We start from the raw sequence: 21,090 nt of genomic DNA, 5'->3' as shown, positions 1-21,090 counted from the left end.
ACTTTGAATGGATTACTCAAGTATCATGATTCTTACAGTGAGCCATTGTGTTGCTCTTCTTTTCTCATAATAATTTGGTTGTTTGAATGAAATTTTTTCACTCAGGTTCTTAGAAATTTTATTTTCATTTTCCTTAATAATGGGTTAAAATTTGAGTGCTGTTCCCCATGCATTTTGCACTGCAGGAAGCAACCCCTGAACCAAGGGTTTGATTGAAGGTGGTTTGCTTGGAAGCTAAAGTGAGGGAGTGAGGGAGGAAAGATGAAAGGCAGGGCGGGAGCTAGAAGAAGCTTAGTTGTCACACCAGTTACCTTCTGTACATCAGATGTAGAAAACCACTGGGGACACTCTGGGATTCTATGTAAGCCACACATCTCAGAGCTGCCCAGCATGGGCATGAGAAGCTGAGCTATTCACATACCAGTTTTCTTCAAACCCTGCAGGAAGGCAGTACACATAGGACGGGGGGGGCATTAGGTAGACTGAAGTGGTAACAGTGACTGGCAATATGGATAGAATATTGATAGTGGTAACTGTACCATCCCATCATTCATTTACCTGTTTCAAATGCCAGACGGTCTCCTAAAGGAGTGATATGCTGGTGTGGCTATTGATTCAGGATCTGATAGAATGTAGCCAAGAAAAAAATAAAAATACAAAAAACAAACAAGGCAAGCTACATGTATATCCTTCTCATACCATAGCATCATTTTAAGAAACACCTAATCAAGACAGGTGTACAAGTAATGTCCTGTATCCTGTAGTAATAATTCCCAAACTTGGTTTTACATCCCATTCTTTACAATCTCTTTAAAACTCAGACTTAGGAATCTGTCTCAGACCACCAGAATCTTCTAGGCTAGAGCTTGGAGTTCACATTTTAAAAATTCATTTGCCAGTGTATCTCTCTGCTTAAACTTCCGGTAACTTCCCTTGATGAGGACTAAGACTTTTTATAAATATATATTTTTTATTGTAAAAATGCTGTATTGAAGGGTTACAGTTACATAAGTAAAGTAATGAGTACATTTCCTATCGAGCATTGTTGCCCCTCCTTTGTTGTAAAGTTCATGTTCAACATAGTTTCTTACCGTGACTAACAGAAAGAAATCCTTCAATGTCTGGCTCCTGCTTAACCCTCCAGCTTTAGGCCTACTAGGCTCTTTTCATATCCATATGATTCAGTCAGCCTGATGCTGAAACCTCGCTTTCCCTCTTCATAGAACCTCTGCTGGATTTTCATCTTTCAGGTTGCAGACTTACTGCCCTTCCCTCAGAAAGCTTAGAGAGCCTCCACACTATAGATTGAGTCCTCCATCACTTGTTTCATAGCACATACTGAAGTTGTGCTATTGAAGCTGTGCAAATACTTCCTCGGTCAGTGCTCTCTGCTTGGTTATCGGCCTCGTGAAGCTAATGGCTTCAGAGGCATGGCCTGTCTAATCCTCTGGCTTCCCCTCAGCATGGCACACAACAGGCACCAAGGGTGCCATCAGTCTTCCAAGGAGTCATGATGATTGTACAGGCAACACAAATCTTCTTCATTTAAAACTCTTCTTACATTTTCCTTTGAAAAGTCACCCTACAAAGGAGTGATTGCTACGCCATGAGATAAAATATCCAAATACACATTTGCACTCTTTTATAAAGTTGGGTGATGTTTCCTTAACCTGTTGTTTACCGTCCTGGCCTCCATAGATAAAGATACTACCAAAGTAGTAACATAGTTATGGCATATATCTGCCTCTCACTGACCAAAGAGAAGTGGAGAGCCACAAGGATCAGTGTCCTAGAACTCTGGTACTTGGGATTCAGGGTGTTCTCACTGACAAGCTGTGGTCCACATCTGCACGGCTCCCCCTTCAGGAATTTTCTAAAGTGCTGAAAAAACTTAGACCTGTTTTTCTAGCTACTTGTTGAGTGGGTAAGAGCAAACCACTGTGCTTCTCCATAACAAGAACATGTGTATTTCTGTGTGTCTTTATAAAACTGTGCATTTCAAACTTAGAGTTGCATTCTAAATATTTGTGATGCTTGTTTGAAACATGGCTTTGGGACATCATTGCCAGAGATACCAGTGAGGAAGTGGCATGCATGTGAGCTCTGTGTTGGGGCTTTGGGAATGATTCTTGGTTGTAAACACCCATGTGAGTGGAAGCATCAGGCATCTCTCTTACACAGTCTATGGAGTCGTCTTCTCCTGAAGTCTGTTCTACAACTGCTGTACTTGTGTTCTGATTTAGGTGCTATCTCTATTAAAACTCACCTAACATGCCTGGAAGCAGCAGCGATTCACACCTTTTGTTCATAGCTACTTGGGAGGCAGAGATCAGGAGGATCAGAAGTTGAGGCTAACCCAAGGAAGAAAAAGCTCTGGAAACTCTTTTCAACTAATAGTCGGGCATGATGGTGCATGCTTGTCAAAATCTTAGCTACATGAAGTCTGCAATTGAGGAGATTGTGGTTCCAGGCCACCTTGGGCAGAAAAAAAATCCCTGAGATTCCAGGGTAGAAGAAACAGAGTGTACTAGCATGGGTGGGTTGGGAAGCCTAGTATAAGTGGATTTCAGTCTAGTGTGTAACTGGTCAGGAAGCAAGGCTGTCTCAGAACATAACCAATGCAAAAAAGCACTAGAGACACAATTCAGCAGTAGAGTTCCTGCTTAGTAAGTGCTAAGCCCCAAGTTCAAACCCTGTTACTACCTAAGATAAAAAAAGGCCAGGCACCAGTGGCTCACATCTGTAATCCTAGCTACTCAGGAGGCTGAGATCCTAGGATCATGATTCAAAGTCAGCCCCAGCAGGAAAGGCCAAGAGACTCTTATCTCCACTCAGAAAACCAGAAATGGTGCTGTGACTCAAGTGGTAGAGTGCTCGCCTTGAGCTGAAGAGTTGAGGGACAGCACCCAGGCCCAGAGTTCAAGCCCCACTACCGACAAAAAAAGAAAAAAGAATAAAAGAAAAGAAAAAAATCACTTAGTGTTTTAAGCTCCCATGTTGTTTAATTCTGCTTAAACTAACCACAGAAATACAATAAAGCATCTTTAAAATACTTGCTAAGTAATTGTATTACCTTGTAAGGCTTTTTGATAAACTAATCGAATGAAGTGCAGTTTGTTGTAAGCCATCAAAATGGCTTCTCAGTGTTCCCACTACTGAGAGATGTGGAGATCTCATTGCTCCCATCAATCTGATTTATGTTTTTCATGCAAATCCAATTTTGCCAGTCACACCAAGAACCCATCTGTACCCTATTAAACAGATGGGAAAGTGAGCTAAAATAAAATACGGAACTACCATATAAATATATACACATATATATGTATATATATGTAAATAAATAAAAAAATATATATATATATTTTTTTTTTACTTGGCCAAAGTATTGCACCAAGCAGAACAAAATTAATTTAGAGCCACAGTTCTAAAAGATTGCAAGACTTAATTAGTTGTCTTGGGGAACCTGGCTTTGCCTCTGGAGGCTTTCCAGGCCTGAGGGGTTGGAGTAGAAGACTGGAGAAAGTTATTTCATAGGCTAGGCTTTCCCTGGCTTTGCAGAGGCTCCTTCTCTTGTGTCCAAGGGCTGCCAGGTATAAATTAGGAGCTGTGGGAGTTTTGAAATACTCCAACTCTTGGAAATCTGAGTCTAATCTGTGTAGCTGTTTGTGTGCACCAGAAAGAAACTCAGTTTTTAGTTAAAGCACTCACAGTTCGGCTGCCAACTGCTGTGACACCAAGGCAACCATTGAAGGTGTCAGGAAAGAGATGAGTGTTGTGAGATGCCTGGGAAGTTGTTGAATAGTGTTGTAACAGGGTCTTACTTTATCTCCTTGAGTATCACTAATTCCTGCGCAGGAGGACTCTCCCACTTACGGTAACATCGGTTCTCTTTTGTACAACAGAAAGCACCGCAGCCTCCATCTTTCCTGTGCAGCTCCATCTTTCCTGTGCAGCGCCATCTTTCTCTCCCAGAGTTCACCTTCCTCATAGGAAGAGTGCTTAATTAGTTGCTGAATGAGCTTTTCTGGAGAGTTTTTCCCTCGGTATCATGATGATACCCACTGTATTTACTCGTTATATTCCTTTTTTCCCTTTACTAGCTGATGTTCTCCTTGCAGTTATATTTTAAGAGGTTTATTGATCAAAATGTCTTCCTCTTAAATCACCAAAGAGTCTCTTCTGGATCCTGTTTGTGAAAAGATCCTTAATAAGTAAAGCTCTTGCTATGGTGTAACCTCAAAAAGAGTTTAGCTTTCAAGACTCTTTACTTTAGAGTTCTTTTCTGAATTTCCCTGACGGTGGTACCTTCCAGGTTCTGAGGCATTTCATATGTAATAGGCATTTTAGGGGCAGCTAGTATCTCTTGGATCCTCCTGGGAGTCTCCATCTCCGATCTGTTTTCCTAATGAGTGTGTTCTGCACTGGAATTAAAAAAAATAAAATTGAGGGTGTGCAGAGACATAACCCTTTTGACATTCAAAACAGGAAAGCCTACTTTTAAAAATGTATTATCTTTAGTTGATCACAGGTGTTCCACGGAGGGATAAAGGGTGAATCATTTCAGCAGTGATACTCACTAGACACCTTGTTGGAAGTGAACTATACAACTTGCAGGGGTGGGAGACAGGAGAGGGAAACCGGGAGAGAACAAGGGAGTAGATGATGCTGTTCAGAAGGAATTGTACTCATTCCCTGACTCACGTAACTAGAACCCCTTTGTACAACATGTTAGTTCAACATGTCAGTTCAACATGTTAATTTACTAGTACAATGAATCTTGGTCAATATCACCCCTTTCATAATTCTTCCCTTCTTAACCCCTTAGTTATCCATTTTCACATCTATATGTTGAATATTATTGTCCCCTACTTGTTAGTGAGGGCAAGTCCTCCTCAGCCTTGACAGCCCTTCATGTGACGGGGGTAGTCCACCTGGAAAGAGAAGGATGAGGCTGGAGTTAGCATCTTATTCTCCTGAGAAGTCCCTGAGAGACTTAAAGGGATGAAGCCTTCAGTCACTTGGCCCCATTGCTTCTGAGCACAGTGTGTTCATCCTGGCAGGAGTGAACAGACAACAGACAAAAGGAGGAATGGGTTGGTATCCTACTGCCCCCAGTAAGGAAACACGCTAACTCCTTTGACCAGCTCCACTTCCTAAAGCTTCCACCAGGCCCCAGGAGCACCTCAGGCTAGCAACCAAGCCTTTAACTCTTGGGTATTCTTGGGGACATTTGGAATGTAAACATTCTAGCCAAGCCACAGAATAGGGCTTTTCTGTGTGAGCTGTGGACCATCAGTGTCTGACACCAGCCCGCAGTGACTCTAGGTGCTGAGCTGCTTCACTTACACTTCATAGTCAGCTGTCCCTTTCATCTGATTTAGACACATGTCTGGAATTAATGCATCCTGAAATTGAGGCAGAATAATGGATTTTTCAATACATTTTCAATATATTTTACTATCTTTAAGTAGTTGTACAAAGGAGTTGCCATTTACCAAAGCAGTTTATGAATATAATGCATCTGGGTCAGTGTCACCCCATTCGACATTCTCACCCATCCCTCCCTCCCCTCACTTTTTTTTAATTTTGTAGGATGGATATATATATATATAACTTTTAGTAGCCTGGGCCTGGTTGAGACATAATTGGTAAAGGATTGCTTTCAAATAAAAAAAATGAACAAACTTGAGGAAATGCAGGTGTGGGCATTCACACACTGTCTTGTTTCTAGACATTGGCTCTTCTCTTGTTTGTTTTTCTGTTGTTTACCTGAGGCATAATTAGAAAAGGATAGTAAGACATCTATCTACACTCTGACATGTAATTACAGAGAAAAAGAGCATTCTATCCTGTGCTGCATGTGCTTCTCCATCTGAGTAGATTCCATGGCTTACTTAGAAGCCAAAGGAATTTCCTTGACTTAAGATTTTGCTATGATTATATTTCAGTTTAAGGTTAAAAAATGTCAAACTGGTTCTTGGAAACACTAAAATCCCCAAAGACACTGCCAGGTTCAGGGCACTTTTCTGGGTGCTTTTCCCTTCCTTTGCTCATTTAGCCCTCATGGCACCTTATTTAGATGGTACAGGAGCTCTGTTATGCCGACTTTTTACATGTACAAACTTCTCATGGTTACAAATTGCACAATTAGCCATAACGTGGAAAGTGTAACTATAGGAACTATTAACCTAAAAGTTGTGCTATTACTTGAAAGGAAATAGCTTACTTAAATAAAACAGCTGGAAATAGGACAATCATGGTTCAGGGTCAGCCAGAGAAAAAGACTCTATCTCAAAACAACAAACCGGGCTTAGTGGTATACATTTGTGACTCCAGCTATGTTGTATGTGTGTAGGAAGGTGGACTGTTGTCCAAGGGCCTGCCATTGCAAAAGGCATGAAAACTTGTCTGAGATCTAACTAACACGGAAAAGGCTGGGAGAGTCATTTATGTGGTAGGAAGCTTGCCTAGAAACAAAAAGGCCTTAAATTTAACTGCCAGTACCGTCAAAAGGAAAAACAATTTTTTTTTTTAATTTAAGATAAGGGAGAGAAGGGATGGGAAATAGGTAAACAGGTAGCTGTAGGCACCTAGTAAATAGTAATAACTGCCACGTGTCCTGTTCCTGCCTACACTCCTAGATTCATGCTCAACACCTGTGCGTTATTTTATGCAACTCTCACAGTGCTGTGGGAGTCTTGATTACACTCAATTTTTAGAGGAGAACTAGGGAAGTTAGGTCATGCTGCTAAAGGTCATGTAAAACTGTAAGTGGCAAGCTGAAATTTGAACCAAGTCTGCTGCCACCAAGGACCACATACAAACCACTATTACCTGGCTACTGTGGCTGCTTTGTCCATGGAAAGTCTCACATTCAGGCTCAAGCAGTCCTTGTCCCTACCTCAGGGAAAGTGATGACAAAGAGAGCTGTCCATCCTAGAGAGCAGGTCAGAGTGCTTCTGTCACACAGTATAGTAACATTTTAAATACAGCAGAGGGCTGGGAATGTGGCTCAGTGGTAGAGTGCTTCTCTAGCATGCATGAAGTCCCAGGGTTCAATTCCTCAGTGCTACATCAGTAGAAAAAGCAGGAAGTGGGAGCTGTAGCTCAAGTGGTAGAGCCCTTGCCTTGAGCAAAAGCAGCTCAGGAACAGTGGCTAGGCCCTGAGTTCAAGTCCAATGACTGGCTAAATAAATAAAATAAAATATAGCATAAATCTTGTCTAGTTTTAGGAAAAAATGGCGTAGGAGTGTATATTGTCCTAAGCTCCAAAGCATATAATAATAATATTCCATAGTATAATCATATTTTGTGTGTAACTGGAAGATTAGCTAAAGTAAATTTGCCAAGGAAGTTGAAATCCAGAAACAAGGATTTCAGTTTTTTGCATAGAGAAATTCTCCTAATACTCCTTCAGCCAGAATTAGGGTAATGAAATTTCTAACCTGCTAGAATATGGAGTCAGATTCTTTGTTCCTGACCTTATTGACAAAGGACAATTTGAAAAGAAGATTTTGGCCCCAAGGGCATGTTCTCTTTCACTTCATAAAACAAAGAGACATAATACACTTTGGAAAAACACAAGTGTAAACACTGAAGAGTAATTGAATCTAATTATGCATTTGGGTGTTGGGAAGACCTAGTTAGTTATATTTGCCTTCTGAATCTTGACTTTTTTATGTGTGAGTGGTTATAATAGCAGAACCGTGCTCCACGGAGTGCTGTGTAATTCTGAACTCAGCCAGCCTTTGGCTTGCGGTATGTGCCTAAGAATGCTGACTTTTCTTCCTGTGATTGGCCACTTCCACACACGTCTGGATGTGCTCGATTAGGATTCTGCTTGCTTCAGTGTGCCTGGTGGCCCATCTGTTTCACAGTGCTGGTTTTAATAGACTGCAGATTGACCCCATTCTGCCGCCTCATTCTAGTTAAAGGAAACAGCGTGTGGAACACAGGACATCTTGTCACTTAGTTAATTTTAAAGAATTCTATGAATCAATTACTCAGAAATAAAACAGGCCATAAACATGTCCTGTGGAGTCTTTCGTTTGAATTGTGTTTGGAAAAGATAAATATTCATGCTTGTAATATTCCCAGGTTTACCCGGGTCCAGTTAAATGAAATATCCTGATTTAAAACCGGGGAAGTAAAAGCCGATCATGCTTTTGTAAAGAAGAGGTGAATAATAGAAGAGCACATAGCTTCCATTTTACTTTTCTTTTAGCGTGGATTTTGGCAGATCTAAGCATAAAGAAGCTTTTGGTGTTGAAGATGACTTTTTCTTTTCTATCTTTGTTTATTCCTGAGAAATGTCTTGTCTTATTTTCAAGAAAGAAGTAATTTGTGTTATGTTTGCATGGAAGAATATGAAGGAACTTTTCTCATGTTAAATTTTTGTATCTTTATTTGATCCAAATTTCTTTACTAAAACCATAGGAGGATAGTTGTTGACTATCAGTATGTTATTCCTGATCATGAAAAGTTGAAAACCTGATTTTAGTTTTTAGTCTTGCTTTTGATCATCCATCAAAGTTTCTAGGAAAAGCAAATTCTAGGGAATTTGCTCTCTCTGACTATGGGAAATGCCAGTTTAAAATTCAACCACTATAATAAATGCTTCTGTCTGACAAATACTAAGATAGCCACTCTCAACTAACTTTTTTTTGGCCACACTGCTTACTGAAATGTAATTGTGGACTCAATGTTATTTCCAGGCTAATATAAACAAGGTTAGAAGTTTATGAGTTAATTTTAGTACGAAGTACGTTTTTTTTTTTTTTTGCCATTACTAAGTATTACTTCAGCATTGTTTTTACAAAGAACAAATTTTCTATCAATACCTCAGATAATATCTTTTGTCCAATTATCAGTGATATTCTTAGTAACTTCATTCTCTTCTTCCAATGTAGTGAGCACCACCATCCATTGACTTGACCTGATGTTAAATTAAACATGCTAGGGAGAGTCTAAATGGAATGGAGTCATTAAAATCTTAGTTCAGAGCTTTTTCTTAGAAAAATATTTTTTTGTTGCATAGTCATAGTAAGTCTTCCCTGCTCTCCAATTAGCATGAGTAGTTTTCAGCCTCTGTGACAAGTTATTTTTAGTTTGGTAATTAAGCCAGAGAACTCAGGTTCAAATGAAGTTTTACATTTACTCTTGGAAATAATCTTCCTGTAAAATAGTGAATATGTGTCACATGTTTACTGTGTTAGTAACATTGTGTTCCATTATCATAATCTTAGATAGAGAATAAATTAGTTTCTAGCTAAAACTATAGAATCCCCACTTTTACATTTTGTTGGGCTATTTTATTTTAAATGTATTTACCCTGATCTTCAAATGTGATACTAAATTTATGGTTTGGGTCAAAGTATTGTAAAGCAGTAAAGTGTATCACCAGATAAGGTAAGATAGCCATATCCTGGAGAGTCAAGGAAATTGCAAAGTGGCGTTTACTTTGAACCTGAGATGTATTTACTTTGAATGGGATGTATTAGGTTGAAATTCTGTAACCCATCCTTAAAATTTAGATTAAAACTCAGTGTGTACCTAACTCCTTATTTTATTGTATATTGATTTTTGGTGCTAGTACTTGTGCTTGAACTTAGGGTCTCATGCTCTCATTTGGCTTTTTTACTCAAGGCTGGCACTTTACCACTTGAGCCACAGCTCTACTTCTGGCTTTTTGGTGGTTAATTTTGAAGATAAGAGTCTTACAGACTTTTCTGCCTAAGCTAGCTTCAAACCACAACCCTCAGCTCTAAGCCTTCTGAGGAGTAGGATTGCAGGAATGAGCTCCCAGCTCCCAGTCCTCACTATTTTAAATGTATTTTGTGCCCCTGACTTAAAGGGGGAAAGTTTTGGCGTAACAGTTTTAACTAATGCATTTCCTTCCAGAGCCTCCTGCATGTTTAGTGTTTTTAGTATTACTTGCTCTGTGGTAGATCTCCATATCCTCCCTAACATTTTTATAGCACCGTTTGTTAAGTAAAAGTTAAGATGCACTTCTGAGCCATTTGGAAAAATTCTTCTCTTACAAAATACTGAAACACCTGTTTTCCTTAGAGATCAGCATGCTGATGAAGGCAAAGAAAACTCCGAAGAAAGAAAAGAAAGTGAAGTGAGGCCATCACATGAAGCCAAAGGTATCTATAGTAATCTCCTATATTGATGGTTATAACTGTTAGTATTCAGTAATCAGAACTTAATTACAGGCTGGGAGGTAGCTTGTTGGTACCAGACAGCACAAAATAGGTAAATGAGTAAATATAGCAGCTACATGTTGCAGATAAACCTCAACCACACTTCATTTGGTTGCTTTATTTTTACTTGTAGGCAATAGAAGTTTATTGTTCAGGTTAAATATAGCATGGAATTCATAATGCCATAGCTTCACCTGTGACCTTCACATATCGGTACAGCATTGAGTATGAAATTCAGGAAGGCATTCTCTTTGGGTCTTGTGATACTTCTACTTTTGTGTTATTGATGATGTTTACTTCATATCCTTAAAACTCAGTTCAGAATGTATTCTGAAATCCAAATAGAATATGGTCTTAGGGAAAGACCACAAAACGAAAAGAAAATCACTTGAACAAAGGTTTTAAGATGTACCAGAGAAAGTAATTTGTCTTAACAGTCTGGTTAATGATTTAATTAAGCAGTGAAGTCATAATGGCTATTAGTTATAGTATAGGTTATACTTGTAGCTCATATATAACTGTATAATTATTATTTATTTCTATAAGAAAATGCCAGCCTGGTTAATGATTGTTCTTGGACACTTAGTCATGTGCATTTTATCCTCTAGATTATAAGATTCAAGAATGGCACCTAATGACTGTTTGCCTGCTAGGATTTATTCCATAAGTGCTGGTTTGGTTTCCATATCTGATTGTCATAAAGCAGCAGTTAACGATTAAATTGAAAGCTGTGTTCTATGCTGCCATCAGCATGTTTCTGGTATTTAATATATCACCACAGTCTAATTGTGTGGCTGTGCCTCAGTTTGCTCTTTAGGGCTGACTGTATCAGTGATTATACTTACAATTCCTTGTCATTGATTACTGTGATAGTATTGTGGAATAGGTGATAGAAGGCTTATGTAGATTCAAAATAGGATTTTCTAGGCTCTGAACTTTTCTTTTTAGCATATATTAGTTGTATTAGGACAGTTATATTGTGACATCTGCCATGTGTATGCAGTATAGTAGGATCACCCTCACCACCTTTATTAACTCCCCATACTTCCCCCTTTTCAAACAATTTCTACAGGTTTGATGTTCGTTTTTCATGCATACAAAAACCTACATCAACCATATTCATTCTCATTCACCGTCTGTCTGTCCTCACTTCCTCCTCCTGATGTTTTACCCATCTCAAAACTTTTTAAGTAGTATTAATTGTTAATTTGGTGGTCTACTTAAGTTTTTATTTGCAGAACTAATTTTGATCATTTTTCTGAACATGATCCATTTAATGAGAATTTAAGTTTTTTAATATTTGATAGTCACAGTACGCTCCCTTTTTTGGTAGTTTTTATTTTTTTCTTATTTTTCTTATTTATTTTGTTTTGTGTGCAATGAAAGAGGTGGAATGCATACACAGTTTTCAGTTAAGTTTTCAAAGTAAAACCTATGGTTATTTAATAAGTATAGTTTCTTACCCTTTATTGATGGAAAGGAGTCTTATATTGGACATGATACGTTGTTTTGTGAATTTAACTCAGTTGTTCTTATATCAGATTGTCGTTTAATTTTCTCCTTTCCTATCACTCCACCTTTAGCTTCCTAAGTGAGTTTGGTAACATTACTTCTTTTTCATATTTTTGAAACAATTTGAATAAAGCTATCCCAAAGAATTAAATTTATCTGTAATGAAATCTTGTTATTTCTTTTTTCTTTTTTTTTATTATCTCATTTATTTTTCCATTTATATAATAATAGATTTATAGAAATCTTGTTATTTCTTAAAGCTGGTTTTTACTTAACATCTTTCTTTGATTTAGACTTTGATCATCTCTTTTCAATAATTGTTTCTTCTCCCAGAATCATTTGGAACAGGAGAGATGTATCTTTTACTTTCTCATCTTCCCATTCAGTAGTTTATTGGCCATCTTACCCTGAAGCCAGGGACCTTCCTTCTCCAACCTGGACATCAGAGATGTCCCAGGTCCTAGGCAGTGGTTGGCTCCTAGCTTATCAGTTCTTGAGCCACAACCTGAAGTCATAGATTGGGATATCTGGAGGCTCAGGCGGAGCCTGTTGAGCTGTGGGAGGAGCACTGGTTGGTGAGTAGTAGAAAAGTGGCAGGACCTAGACTGGATGGTGAGAAGCTGAGTTGTGATAAAGTTACACCAGAGGCCTTATAAAGCCAGTGCTGTGCTTTGGGACTATCCCAGATTTGAGCGAGAAAACGACATCTTTATGTCTTAGAGCTGACTGATCCTCAGGTGCCGGCTGGGAAGGGGAAGCGTCCTCGGTGAGCAAGGCCTTCCTGCGGAGGGATACTGCCTTGCGTCATTGGCACTCAACAGGCAGAACGAACGCCTCAGTTCTGAAGAGTGACCTGAGTCCCTGTCACAGCATCCACTCTACCCTGCAAGAACTTTTGCTTTTTTTCCTTGAAGAAAAATCAAATAGGAAAGAGACTAACCAAAATATCATTTCATGCTTGTGGGATTGTTAGGCCAGCCTAAGTCAAGTTCAGTCTTTAAGGTTTTGAAAAAATGGACCTGACTCTTAAATTCAGTCTTCTTTTTCTTTTTCTTTCTTCCTTTTTTTTTTTTTTTTTGGCCTGGGGTTTAATGAGCAGGCTTGATTTTTTTTTTTTTAACTCATGTCTGTTTTAGATCTTAAAAAAAAAAACAAGACCTAACTTCCTTCAGTTATAGTTAGGCTTATTATTTCTGCCCCATTTGCCTCTTTCTTGACTGGAAATATGTTTTTCTTGGAGTGGAGCCAAGGGTTGACAGCTTCGTTTGAGAGCTCACATTGCATGGAATGGTTAAGCAAACAGTGGTGTTGCACTGGTACAGGGCCTACAGACAGGCCGCTGTGCCAGGACTTTTCCTGAGAGGCTAGATCTTAAGGAAGCCCCAGAAGGGGCCAGCTGCAGCTGTAGATGGGGAAGTAACTCTTCTCGACCAGTATGGAAATATTTCTAGTATTTTTACATCTAATTCATTTTTCATGTTCTATACATGTTTCTCCAATTACTTCTTATTGCTGCCTTTAACATAGAGTTTAGAAGCATTGTGTTTTATTTTTGTCTAATTTTCTACATTGGTTTGTTCCTTTTCATATCCTGTTTTGCTTTTTATTGTGCAGAGTTTCTGTCCCCCATGGCATACTGAAATCATAAAACAACTCCTGTCCATAAATCAATGTGCTTCTTCTGATGTTTTATAGAACTTTCATTTTTCTCAATCAGAGGCCCTGTGGTGATTATTTATGTTTGGTTATTTTTGAGTCAAGCAAAGTTCTCTGTCTTTTGTGAAGAACACTTAATGTTTATTGCTCCTATTTGGGTCCTGACTTGAATTTTTTTTAGACAGGACGCTGAAGGTCAGGTGGATATGCTCCATTCTGGGCTCATACTCCTGGGCTTTTTAAGTGCTCTGTAGTGTTTGTTCACAATCCCATTCCTGGGGCAGAGCAGCCCTTCCAAGGCTAGCTTGGTGAGCTGCCATTGGGGACACCATAACAAAGCTTGAGAAGCAGTTACTCTCAATTTCTTTTCAGTGTGAATGAGATGTAAGACTCAATGAGACCATGAGTGACCATCTTGTTTAAGCTCTTGAAACAATTGATTTATTTTTCCTCCCACAGAATAGCTTAGCCTGAACACTGTGATAGTTTCAGCTAATATACAAGATGTGGATTATCTCCTTCCTTTTATTCTTTAGATAAGATTGTGGTATTTGTGTACTTGGAAAGTGGAAGATACCAGTGCTGCTGGTGGAGAAGCCTTACTTTTTACAATGCTATGTTTGACTGTATTTCAAAGTTTTAGTAATCTCCTATGGAGCTCTCACTATTCAACCCTGATGGCTTGGGTAAAATGCTTTTAGGATGAGTCTTACTTACTTCATTCGGTTATCATTGTATGCATACAGTGGTTGTGATATGTGTTTGCTTGTTTGTTCTTGTTTTTTGGGGGACTGTTTTCCTGGTATTTTAAAACTGTCTCTTTTTTTTTTTTAAGCTAATGTTCATGCCTAGTAGAAGTTAGATCTGTAACACTAATGAAAGAAATCCTATTTAAGAAAGTACAGTTCTGCCGGGTACCAGTGGCTCACAGCTGTAATCCTAGCTACTGAAGAAGTTGAGATCTGAGGATTAAGGTTCAAAGCCAGCTCAGAAAGGAAAGTCTATGAGACTCTTATCTCCAATAAACCACCAGAAAACCAGAAATGGTGCTGTGGCTCAATTGGTAGAGCACTAGCCTTGAGCTGAAGAACTGAGGAACAGGAAGAAAAGTCCATAAGACTAATTTGCAACAGTTAACACCAGTGTAGCTGGAAGAAGGGATATGGCTGAAGTGGTATAGCTCTAGTCTTGAGCAAAAAGAAAGCTCAGAGACAGCACCCAGACCCTGAGTTCAGGCCCAAGGACCAGCACAGACAGACAGACAGAAAGAAAGAAAGAAAGAAAAAAAGAAATTTTTTATAGAGCTGTGTCATACCATCCTGTGAGCAAGTCACAAACAGTGCCTTTTCATTATACTATCTAGCATTACAGATGTAGGACTGTACTGTATCACACCTCTGTGAATGCAGAATTCCCTATGCCTGCTTTATGATAGTGGTGACAGGGCGTTATCAAAGCTGTGTTTTTAATGATGTTTCTCTAGAATGTTTTCTTTTTAGATGATTACTGAGAAGCTCATCAACAAAAGGGGGAAATAAAAGAAAAATCTCCCTAATAAAAGCCTAATAAAAGTATGCAGTTAATTCAGTACAGTAGATGTAATTGTGAGGTCTTTGTCTTGGTTCCATTCATTTACTAAGTTTCACCTTCAGAGGCTTTTACTGAACAAAAATTTTTATCCTTATCCCTTCTACCTGAAAGGATAAAAAGCTTATCCCCACCATTGTGAGAAGGTTCATTCACAAAGGATTCTATAAATTGGGCTTCAAACTTAATTTTCATATTCCTGGGGAAGTTACAGTTTGCTTTTTCTCCTGTAAGCATTCTCTCTGTTTATGAGTGGTTCATATATAAAAACAATAGGATGGTATTCTGTACTGTGCCACACTCTCAGTTGAAAAAAATAAGGCTTTTTTTTTTTCTGGCATACTTTGTAGCAGTTGCTTTGTGATTTTGATCATTAACTGTGAAATGATCTCCACATATTTTTCATGCCTGAATTTTTAAGTCTCTCAGAAGTTAATTGCACTGGGCTGGGAAGGCGGCTCAGTGGTAGAGCGCTTGCCTTGCATGCATGAGGCCCTGGGTTCGATTCCTCAGCACCACATAAGCAAAAAGAAAAAAGCCGGAAGTGGCGCTGTGGCTCAAGTGGTAGAGCGCTAGCCTTGAGCTGAAGAGCTGTGGGACAGTGCCCAGGCCCAGAGTTCAGGCCCCACAACCAGACCCCCCCCAAAAAAAAAAAAGAAGTTAATTGCATCATATTCTTCAATGCTTTGAATATGCTGATTGTACCTAAACATTTATTGTTCATACAACTTAAACAAAATGCTATTAGATGGTGATCCATGCCTAATCGTGGCACCTTAATAGCAGAGATTGGAGGATTGTTGTTCAAGGCTAGCTCAGGCAAACAAGTATGCGAGAGTCTCTCACATCCTATGGTTGTTGTGGTGATCCATACCTGTTAATCCCAGCTGTTGAGGGAAGCACAGTGGCTGGGCACAGTGATGTGTGCTTGTCATCCCAGGTGACACAGGAAGCAGAAATAGGAGGAGCAGAGAATGGGCATAAAGTGAGAAAGAACCAAAGCAAAAGGCTTGGGACGCATGGCTCAAGTGGTAAAGAGTACTTGCCTCGCAATCATGAGGCCCTGAGTTCAATGCCCAGTACTGTCATAAATAAATAAATAGTACATTTAAAAAAAATAAATAAATAGTACATTTAAAGTTCTCAGTCAGCACACTCAAGGTTGCAGAAGGTCAGTTCTTAACAAATATATCTGTAATTAGAGGAAATCTGATTGAAATCTTAGCATGTATTTTACAGCTCACTTTAAAGTTAGCATACTGCAAGAGGCAGTATCATCAAGGTAATATTGAAGAAGACTTGCACCACAAACATCAGGACACTGATGATAATGATTCATTGGGGCATAGAGGCAAGGGGATAAAAATAGATAACCTAGAAACATACATTGGTGTTTAATGTTAAACAATTTATTATAGTTAGGAATTTTAGTTTTTTTCAATAAGCAGTTAGAAATCTATATGGAAAAAATGCTATTATCGTTCTTATGTCATAAACACCCAAAAAGTAAGTTTCAGATAGATTTAGGTCTAAATGTGAAAGGTAGGGTGTAAAAAATTTAGAGGAAGACAGAATATATTCTCCTCATGACCTTGAGGTAAGCAGATATTTCTTCGGTGGACATATAAAAATACAGTAAAGGGAAAAATGAATAAATTGAAATTTATTACATTTGAATAGTTGCAGTTTTTTTCAAAAGATCCTGTTAAGAAAGTGCAAAGGAAGACTGAGTGAGGGAGATACTTACATATTTCTAACAAAAGACCTTCCCAGGGCTGGGAAGGTGGCTTAGTGGTGTAGAGTACTTGCCTAGCATGCATGAACCCCTATTCCTCAGTACAACATAAACAGAAAGAGCCAGAAGGGGTGCTGTGGCTCAAGTGTTAGAGTGCTAGCCTTGAGCAAAAAGAAGCTTAGGGACAGTGCCCAGGACCTGAGTTCAAACCCTAGGACTGGTTTGACAAGAAATACTCACTACCTTAGTTATGTAAATATAACCCCTATGTACACCACCTTGACAATTAAATTTAAATTTAAATTAGAAGAAGATACCATTTTTTTCCAAAATGTAACAAAAACCACAAAAACCTCTTGCCCAGAGTACATTTAGATAATATCTGTAAATAGGTTAGGAAAAGGCAAGACCATTCAGTGGTTAAAAGGAACAAAGCATGAATGTGCACCACAAAACAGGCTCCACAGGCACAGGTAAAAACCTATCAGCATTGGGAATCAGCAAATGCCCTTGAAACCAGCGTGTAATGGCTACAGTGAAACTGGAGATGGGAGTGCTGGTGAGGATATGCCAAGGGAACCCAGGCTTGGTGACAGTGTGTCTTCATGGAAAACTGGGAGGATTTCCTGGGGCCTCTGACCTCATTGTGTTGTGCTTTGGAAGGAATGTTTGTGTTCAGAAACATTGCACACGTTCTCCAAAAGGCATGTTATATTCACAGTGCACGCTTTTTTGACATGTTCAAAAGTCTTCTGAAGATAATTCTAAATTAGCAGAGTAAATGAGTGGATGCTGCTTGTAGACAGGGAAGTAAGTCTCCACCCAAGATATGGGAAGTGGGTGTGATTAGAAGGATGTGTCATCATTTTCTGTATGATTCAGCATTTGACTCCAGAGGTGTATTCCCTTTGTTTAAAAAAAGAAAAGAAAGAAACATGAGCTATATGCTTATGACTTGTACACCTTTTTATCAATATTAGTCTCCAGGAGAGGAACACAAAAAGCTTACTTAAATATATTCTTAGATACAAAACCCTAAACTAGATAGCCATTTATTTGGCAAGGACTCATGATTGACTTGAAGTATCCTTATGGCTAAGCTGTTTATAGAAGGAGCATCAGTGTGGAAAAAGTACCTCTCTTCCTGACTTCAAGTAATCAGGAAAGGTTTCTATGCTAAAGGACCACAAAGAGATAATCTTTGACAAGCTAAGTCAAGAGTTCAAGGGCAAATGTCATTTTTAGAGGGTTTATGTTTGGCGGGGAGCAGCAGCAATATTGCACATAAACACAACAGTCTTCAGTTTTAATTTTGATCAGCATAAACCAAGTAACAAAAAAGCATTTTGCCCTTTTCTGTTTTATTCTTACCACATCATTTCTAAATATCTTACTCAAAGAATGTTCAACTGGCTAGTCAGATAGCCAATATGATTAGTAAATTTGAAGTGCAAACCAAGGCCTGAGATAAGAGATATAACGATGAGGTATAAACATAGTTGGTTGAGCCTGCAAATGGGCAGCTTTTACCTTTCCAGCATCCCGTTTCCTAAGATCAAAGTTTCTTTCCTTGTCACTGAAGCCAAGGCACATTGCTTACCTGAAACACAAAGGAGACACATGGAGCAACATCATGAAGCGTGTCTTTAGCTGCATGTAGCAAGCATGTAGGTTGACTATCCTGGTTGTTATGGCGACCTTTAGGAAAAACAAAAAGGAGGAGACCAACACTTTGATTTTTACTACCTCTACTCCTCATACCATCTCGTTGCCTAAAGGAGATATACGGAATTTGGGACTTTTCTATTCTCTTTCTGCTTTTAGACAGTGATTTCCCACTTGTTTCATTTGACCAGGTGCCCGAGAAGAACCTACTGTACAGCAGGCCCAACGTCGATCAGCTGTCTTTCTGTCTTTTAAATCCCCAATTCCATGTCTGCCCTTGCGCTGGGAGCAGCAAAGCAAACTTCTTCCAACTGTCGCCGGAATCCCTGCTAGTAGAGTTTCCAAATGGAGCACAGATGAGGTAGGTTTTGTTTTTCTTGTCTGTGAGGCTCAAAAAACAGGAGTATTGGATTACAGAGTGTTGGATTGTGTGTGTGTGTGTGTATGTGTCTGTCTGTCTTTTTATCCCCTTCTTTTCTTTTGTCTATAATAGTTTAATACTTTTCCACTTTTAAATACAGTTGTTTGAATGTTGTGACTATAACATGGAAGATCCAACTTTATTTTTTAAAAATATCAGAGCCTGGTGCTGGTGGCTTATGCCTGTAATCCTAGCTACTCAGGAGGCTGAGATCTGAGGATCGTGGTTCAAAGCCAGCCCAGGCAGGAAAGTCCATAAAACTCTTATCTCCAATAAACCACTAGAAAACCAGAAGTGGCGCTGTGGCTCAAGAGGTAGAGCACTTGCCTTGAGCTGAAGAGCACAGGGACAGCGTCCAGGCCCAGAGTTCAAGCCCCACAACTGACCAAAAAAAAAAAAAAAAATCAGAAGCAGGGCTGGAAAGGTGGCTCAATGGTAGAGTGCTTGCCTTGCATGCCTGAGGCCCTGGGTTCAATTCCTCAGCACCACAGAAGCAGAAAAAACTGGAAGTGGTGCTGTGGCTCAAGTGGTAGAGCACTAGCCTTGAGCTGAAGAGCTGAGGGACAGTGCCCAGGCCTAGAGTTCAGGCCCCACAACTGACCAAAAAAAAAAAAAAAATCAGAGTCATAAAGTAACTATAGTTACACTCTACATATTCCCAAGATACTTACAATGATTGTATTTTGAGTCTGTTGATGAACAATTTAATCGTCCAAGTGTATTGTTTGTACCCTTAACTACTGGTTTGTGTAATTGGACATACAACTGATAAGCTAAACAAACCAGCACTGTCTCACAAGAGAATCAGTTCAGCCCAACCAAAGTTCAGTAGTGACTGTATAGTGTCAGTGTATGGACTAGCTAAGAAACCTAACACGAGGAGCCTGTCAGAGGAAGGAAATTATGCTGAGAGAAATACTTAAAACACCTAGACCAAATATTTTGAACTTGCAACATTAGATTGACTTTTTTTGTTTTATAACCATATATTAGTTGACATTTTTATGCATGCGTACAGTGTATCCCCATCAAACTTACCCCCTCCATCTTGCTCTCATTTTCCCTCTTTCTTTCTTAAACAATTGCAACAGGTTTCTTTCACTGTTCTATTTCCATATATGTCTATATATTACCCGGACCATATTTACCCTCCTTTTGCCTTAAAATTTTTTTTATTATCTTTAAGTGGTTGTACAAAGAAGTTCCCATTCTACAAAACAGTATATGAATACAGTGTCTGATAACATTGTCACCCACCCCTCCTAACCCGCCCCTTCTCTCACTTTTCTTTTCTTCTTATTTTTAAATTGAGATTAGGTGATTACATAAATTTCATATATTTTACAGTATTGTGAAATAGTGATACTTAAAGTCACAAACACATTTGAACCTTCACAAGGCAAATTGTCATTATCATGGTCTATAAAGTTTGTGGATTATATGAGCTTTGACAATACAATTATTTCTTCCACATCAGGTGATACTTACATTTCTTTTTTATATCTAGAATTTTTACTCTATTTTGGCAGGTATCAGAATTCATACAGAGCCTACCTGGGTGTGAAGAACATGGAAAAGTATTTAAAGATGAAGTAAGTGATCTGCTATGTTGTAGTGAGTTACTAAATGAGATAAAGCACTAAGTTGCAGATGTAAAAAAAGAGGAAGTGTGTGGGACCTGGTGGTCAGGAAGACATGGCTCTTGGGGAATTTTACAAATTAATGCTTAGTTGCCTTGTATAAAAATGTCATGGTAGAAGTGAGATTCAAATGAACAAGTACCATTTGATGATTCCATACATAGTAGTAGCACTAGACTCAATAAAAATCTCCCCTGGGGATAAAAATCCTCAAAAACTTAATAGTATGCACTTAACAGTCTATAGCACAGAAAAAAGCAACAGTTGTTAATAAACTAAATTAGTTCCCATTATTTTCCAATATCTCTAATAATACTGATTCATTTGATGCTTATAATAAGTAATATTACTACTCTTTTAGAAACAATCTCTTTAATCTTAGGCATTTCTCCATTTTATATGTATATATACATACATATACACACATAATGACAGTTAACTTAGCATAGACATCTTTGGGAAGATTATCTTATTGGTTGTTCTAATGACTTTTCAGAACTTCAATATAAGGATGACTAACAGTGCCATCCCCTATACTTTGCATTAGTGGATTAGAAGTGAATCAGTCAGAATGCAGCAGGAAGTTTTCATTAAAAATCTGTGAAAATAAGATACTTGCCATCTCTCCTACACTCAGAGCATTCCAGTACCCCTCTGTATAACATTGCC

The 21,090-nt window shown here is 38.7% G+C and overlaps 1 protein-coding gene across 4 annotated transcripts in view; it reads left to right on the top strand.

Annotated features, from left to right (window-relative positions):
• L3mbtl3 (L3MBTL histone methyl-lysine binding protein 3) overlaps positions 1-21,090 on the top strand; it is a 101,435-nt gene that overhangs the window by 78,319 nt on the left and 2,026 nt on the right. For all 4 annotated transcript variants that reach the window (XM_070010934.1, XM_070010931.1, XM_070010933.1 and 1 more), the window contains 3 exons: positions 10,069-10,148; positions 18,552-18,721; positions 20,311-20,373. In XM_070010934.1, coding sequence (XP_069867035.1) covers positions 10,069-10,148; positions 18,552-18,721; positions 20,311-20,373 — 313 coding nt within the window. The remainder of the gene's footprint in view (positions 1-10,068; positions 10,149-18,551; positions 18,722-20,310; positions 20,374-21,090) is intronic.

Source organism: Dipodomys merriami, unplaced genomic scaffold (assembly GCF_024711535.1).
Source record: "Dipodomys merriami isolate MVZ:Mamm:240054 unplaced genomic scaffold, mDipMer1.0.p SCAF_8, whole genome shotgun sequence".
Classification (NCBI taxonomy): domain Eukaryota; kingdom Metazoa; phylum Chordata; class Mammalia; order Rodentia; family Heteromyidae; genus Dipodomys; species Dipodomys merriami.
Note: the sequence above shows the minus strand (reverse complement) of the source record. Positions and strands in the feature narration are given on the sequence as shown.